We start from the raw sequence: 5,755 nt of genomic DNA, 5'->3' as shown, positions 1-5,755 counted from the left end.
CAGGGCCACCGACCAGGGCCAACCCTGGTCGGATTTCCAGACAGGATACTGACCCTGCTGGTTGGTCAACCCAAAGGGCCTGGGCAGTGCCTATAAAAGGCCCACTCCTTCAGTCATTCCAGCATCCAGTGCAAGACTGAAAGCCTCCTTCCAAGGCTGTGCTGTGCACTTAGAGCTGGTTCAGTTTGTGAGAGAGAGTTCCATCAGTTTTCTCCAGCACTTCGCTGAGTTTTGTATTGCTCCCTTGGAGCCAATTTCTGCCCACCTTCCGGTGGATGAATATACTCTTTCTCTCTCTCCGTTTAAGTTCTCTCTGAGTGAGTGTTTATTGCATCTGTGATCATCTATCTGAGTTGAGTGTGAGGAAGAGTTGGAGAGATCTTGGGTGGAGGTTTGAGTGATTCATTCCCTCCTATTCTCTTACACTTCGGCCATCTAATGGAACCCTTGCAGAAGCTTCTTGCAAAGGTTATAGTCAATTCAAAGGGGCTTGGACAAAGGATGCTGATGATCAGGTTTGAAGGTTCTTGTATGCTTACAAATCCAAGGGAGTGGAACATCCCTCCATTTTGGAAGAAGAACAAATAACCAATACAACTAGTTTGTGGTCAGTCACTTCATCGATGGGATCCTTTTGTAGGATGACCTCACCGAGGATTGTGAAAGTAGGCTAGGGGAGGGTGAACGAGAGGGAGTGGAAGAAAGAATCTTGTTGGCATGCCCTGAGGTCTTCATCCTAAGGAGACAGGGGAGGGTGAACGAGAGGGAGTGGAAGAAAGAATCTTGTTGGCATGCCCTGAGGTCTTCATCCTAAGGAGACAGGTATGCTTGCGGACCTCGTCGAGGATCAGCTTGATCTTGGGCTTGGATTCCTACATGAACTATGGTTCATGAGAAAAACTCCCACTCAGTTCCATTGTGATTACCAAAATTTGGTTGAGTTGTTAGTCTCCTAAGAGTGCTCTCATGACAGTATTTCAAATGAGTGGGTTCGCCTTTGTACATGTAGCCAATGTATCTGAATACCCCACAATCCAATCCTAGCACACTTTCCTTCCTTGAAAGTCAGTGCATCTCTGCTCTCATCTTTAGGAGCTCCTTAAGGACGTATATGGATGTTCCCTTGGGTGCATTGATAGCCAGCTTCCCAATGTGCCAACATAACTCATCTTTCTTTGCATCGACGGATATGCCTCATGAGACCCAATGCAAATCTGGCACATCCCCCTCCTCCCTCATTGGGAGGGAATAACTTTGCATATGCATTTTTGCTTGAGGAATATCTTGCCCCCCCCACAAAAGATGTGCATATGAATGCACAATCCCGTCAATGTCCAGCCACCAACTCTGTCCCAGCTTGTTACATGCTTGTTCCTTCACTCTCCTTGTCCTGGCTCTATTCTCTTCCTCCTGCATGTGAGCATCTGCATAAATGTTAGACATCAAGACATAAGCTGCAGCATCCTTTTCATCCAATTGCAGCGCATGTTCAAAGGCAAATCTTCCAAGCTCCACATTACCCCACTTTCGACAAGCACCCAACAACATGAGCCATACTCCAAGACTAGGATGGAAAGGCATCTTCTTTGCCATCGCTACCGCCTCATCTAACTGGCCTGCACGGCCAAGGAGATCAACCATGACAGTGGAGTGCTCATTAGTTGGAGTGATGCCATATTCTTTGCTCATGGCCTCAAAGCACTTTTGGCCCTCATCCACTAGACCCGTGTGACTGCATAGAGTAAGGACAATAGAGAATGTGGCCCCATTTGGCTTCATCCCTTCTCTCATCCTCTCAAATATTTTGAAAACGATTTCACTTTCTCCTAGCTGGGCATATCCTGCAATCAATGCATTCCACGAGACTACATCTTGAACTGGCAGCATGTCAAACGCTTCCTGTGCTTTTGCCAGCGAGCCACACTTGGCATACATATCCACCAAGGTGCTGCCAACAACAAGATCTCTTTCCAGCCCCTTTCTGGCAATCTCAGCATGTATTTCTCGGCCCTTGTCTATGGCTCCTATGCTGCCACAAGCTTTTGAGCTGCAAACAAATGTGACAGCATCTGGAGAGAGACCCTCAAGTCGCATTTGTTCGAAACAGTTGAGAGCTTCCTCACCAAGCCCATGGTCAGCATATCCTCCGATCAGTGCAGTCCACGAGATTACATCTCGAACTGGCAGCTTGTCCAACACTTCCCGCGCCTTTGCAAGCGAGCCACATTTGGCATACATATCCACCAAGGTGCTGCCAATTAAAAGGTCTCTTTCCAGCCCCTTTCTAGCAATCTCGGCATGTATTTCTTGGCCCTTATCTATAGATGTCATGCTACCACACGCTCTCAAGCTGCTAAAAAACGTTATAGCATTTGGAGAGAGACCCTCCAGTTGTATCTGTTCTAAACAGTTCAGTGCTTCCTCACCAAGCCCCTGCTTGGCATATCCTGCGATCAGTACATTCCATGAGACTATGTCTAGAACTGGCAGCTTGTCAAACACTTCCCTTGCTTTTGCAAGCAAGCCACATTTGGCATACACATCCACCAAGGTTCTGCCAACAAAAAGATCTCTTTCGAGTCCCTTTCTGGCAATCTCAGTGTGTATTTCTCGGCCCTTGTCTATGGCTTCTATGCTGCCACAAGCTTTCAAGCTGCAAACAAATGTGCCAGCATTTGGAGAGAGACCCTCCAGTTGCATCTGTGCGAAACAGTTCAGCGCTTCCTGACAAAGGCCCTGCTCAGCATATCCTGCGATTAGTGCATTCCAAGAGACTACATCTCGAATAAGCAGCTTGTCAAATGCTTCCTGTGCTTTTGGAATTGAGCCACATTTTGCATACATATCCACCAATGTGCTGCCAATAAAGGGGTCTCTTTCCAGCCCTTTCCTGGAAATCTCAGCATGCATATCTTGGCCCTTGTCTATGGCTCCTATGCTGCCACAGGCTTTCAAGCTGCACACAAATGTGACAACATTTGGAGAGAGTCCCTCCAGCTGCATCTGTTCAAAACAGTTCAGAGCTTCCTCACCGAGCCCATGCTCGGAATATCCTGCGATCAGCGCATTCCATGAGACCTCATTCCGATATAGCAGCTTGTCGAATGCTTCCCTTGCCTTTGCAAGTGAGCCACGTTTGGCATACGTATCAACCAAGGCGCTGCCTACAGAAAGATCTCTTTCCAGCCCCTTTCTAGCAATGTCACCGTGTATTTCTCTTGCCTTGTCTATGGCTCCTATGCTGCCACAAGCTTTCAAGCTGCAAACAAATGTGACAGCATCTGGAGAGAGACCCTCCAGTTTCATCTGTTCAAAGCAGTTCAGAGCTTCCTCACCAAGCTCCTGTTCAGCATATCCTGTAATCAATGCATTCCATGAGACTACATCTCGAACCGGCAGCTTGTCAAGTGCTTCCCGGGCTTTTGCAAGCGAACCACATTTGGCATACATATCTACCAAGGTGCTGCCAACAAAAAGATCTCTTTCCAGCCCCTTTCTGGCAATCTCAGCGTGTATTTCTCGGCCTTTGACTATCGCTCCTATGCTGCGACAAGCTTTCAAGCTGCAAACAAATGTGACGGCAGTTGGAGAGAGACCCTCCAACTGCATCTTTTTGAAACAGCTTAGAGCTTCCTCACCAAGCCCATGCTCGGCATATCCTGCAATTAGTGCATTCCACAATACTACATCTCGAACTGGCAGCTTGTCAAATGCTTCCCGTGCTTTTACAAGCGAGCCACATTTGGAATACATACCCACCAAGGTGCTTCCAACAAAAAGATCGCTTTCTAGTCCATTTCTGGAAATCTCAGCATGTAATTCTCCACCTCGTTTTGCCTCTTTTAGCCTAGTGCAAGCCTTCAAGAGGGCAACGAAGGTATACTTGCTAGGACGTACAGAATCCTCTTGCATTTTCTGGTAGAGATTGAGGGCATGCTGTGATTCCCCACATTCAATATAACCCATGATGATAGAAGTCCAAGAATACTCACTCCGATCGACCAACTTGTTAAAAACTTGCTCTGCATCGTACATGCTTCCAGCTTGGATCAAGATTGAGACGAGGTAGTTCCCAATAAATCTTTGAACTTCCAGCCCCCTTTTGCACAAGTAGGCATACAAGCGCTTGGTATACGCTAAATTTTTCTTCGCTCTGCACTTATACAAGATGCATGTAAGGTTCTGGTCTGAAGGTAACTGGGGCGTTTGCTCCATTGACGTGAGTGCCTCCTCTAAGCTGAGTGTTTCCCAGTCACTCTTCTCGCGCAGTTCTCCCGCGTCAGATGCATTAACCTGTACTCCAGACGTGAAGCTGGCCTTGCCACACTCCGCCAAGCCACGTTCATGGGCTTCATCAGTGGATGCTTTGGTCTTTTTCTCAAGCATGCCTTTAACCCAACCTGGATTGCAACAGTCGCCTGTCCATAGCGACTCCTTGGTAATCTTGTGCTTGAAATCTGGTGATCTCGGGTTTGTCTGTGTTAAGACTCGCAACAGACTCGTCAGTCTAGCAAATCTACAGCTTTACCTATGCAAATCATTCAGTGAGACTCGTCGCCCACTTACTTGGTTCTCGCGGTTGTCCCACCACTGAGAAGGATCCGTGAAGTACTCCTTCCATAAGCGTTCGGTACTTGATCTATCTAGGAAGCATGACAACAATAAAAACCAATTGCAAAACAAAAAAGGACTTTTCCTTGAGAGATAAAAGTGAACAGCAGTACCTGAAAGCGAAACCGCTCTTCTGTACTCGGGGGAAGCCATCGGACAGCAAGGGCTCGATAGCCTGCACAGGTGAGAGAAGAAGAGTGTATCTCCACTACGAAAAAACCCTGTGCCAGGCATCTGAGCGACGATGGGGCAGCATTGTTTCGTAGCAGTATGACGGGAATCAGTGCCTCCTGTACATATGTTTATCATCATTTCGCCAAAGACCGTAATATGATGACGATTTCTATTATAGGAGGGATGGACAGCTTCGTTTTTGGCCTGCCCTCAGTGTCGGAACTTGCAAGGGTAGAGTGAAGGTTCATCTAAAATTAAAGGTAAATTAATTTGTTTTTGGGGCCTAAGTGGAGACGATGGCCCTTGACAGCGAAATTGCTTATTTTTTGGCCTGCCGTATGGCAGTCCTTTAGTTAAGTTCTCCAGGCCCCAAAACGAAAATGTTTTTTCTTGCTTTTTTCGTGGCGCGTCCAAATTACGTGGACGAATAGTGTCTTCCTAGTCTGCCCTGCACGTGTCTTTTTGCGCCTGCTTCAGTCCATACGTAGTGTGTCCATCCATGCCCACCTCGCCTTTGGTTAGTCGATCTCTTCTCACAGAGCTGGGCTCTGAGACGATACATGCAGCTTCTCTCTTCGCCCGCGGTGCAAATCACAGAGCTGGGCTCTGAGAAGATCCTGTTTGTGGTGGGGGTCTTGCAAGCAGTTGCGTGCTCACTCATAGCGATCGCTCACTTTGCTACTTCATACCAGAAGGGGTGCTTCTTGTTGGGAAGCACCAGCGTCCGCAGGACTCGATTGGCGATTCGAGGCTCCACGATGTCTCCGACCACAAGTGCAAATCACTTGCTTAAATCTTATGCAAATCATTTCTTTTTCGCAACGTAGCCCGGTTGCTCGTCACAGCAAGTGCGTGTCTTCTTGTAAATTACACACAGGCTCTACTTCCCTGACAAAGGCTAAGTAAGGCACATCAAGGCCAACGGTTTGGAGGGAGTCGAGGATGTAGGCATCATCTACTCAATGAGCTC

General features: G+C 47.6%; 1 protein-coding gene across 1 annotated transcript; it reads right to left on the bottom strand.

The window, feature by feature from the left end:
* Positions 1 to 754: 754 nt before the first annotated feature.
* LOC147880139 (pentatricopeptide repeat-containing protein At2g39620-like) lies at positions 755 to 4,995 on the bottom strand. The gene is made up of 3 exons (XM_087371383.1): positions 4,725 to 4,995; positions 4,567 to 4,643; positions 755 to 4,476 (listed from the first exon to the last, which is right to left on the bottom strand). The coding sequence occupies exons 1-3, from the start codon at positions 4,921 to 4,923 to the stop codon at positions 1,195 to 1,197; spliced, it is 3,558 nt and encodes a 1,185-aa protein (XP_087227509.1). The 5' UTR covers positions 4,924 to 4,995; the 3' UTR covers positions 755 to 1,194.
* Positions 4,996 to 5,755: the final 760 nt, after the last annotated feature.

Source organism: Dipteris shenzhenensis, chromosome 33 (assembly GCF_047967505.1).
Source record: "Dipteris shenzhenensis isolate YYH24624 ecotype China chromosome 33, Dip_SZ_1.0, whole genome shotgun sequence".
NCBI classification, from domain to species: Eukaryota; Viridiplantae; Streptophyta; class Polypodiopsida; order Gleicheniales; family Dipteridaceae; genus Dipteris; species Dipteris shenzhenensis.
This window is presented reverse-complemented; position numbering and strand designations above follow the sequence as displayed.

Coding starts and splice junctions, on each gene's coding strand:
- LOC147880139 (XM_087371383.1), bottom strand. CDS start 4,923: ATGATGATAAACATATGTACAGGAGGCACTGATTCCCGTCATACTGCT. Junction 4,644..4,724: donor AAGAGCGGTTTCGCTTTCAG/GTACTGCTGTTC, acceptor CATGCTTCCTAG/ATAGATCAAGTACCGAACGC. Junction 4,477..4,566: donor GGGACAACCGCGAGAACCAA/GTAAGTGGGCGA, acceptor GTCTTAACACAG/ACAAACCCGAGATCACCAGA.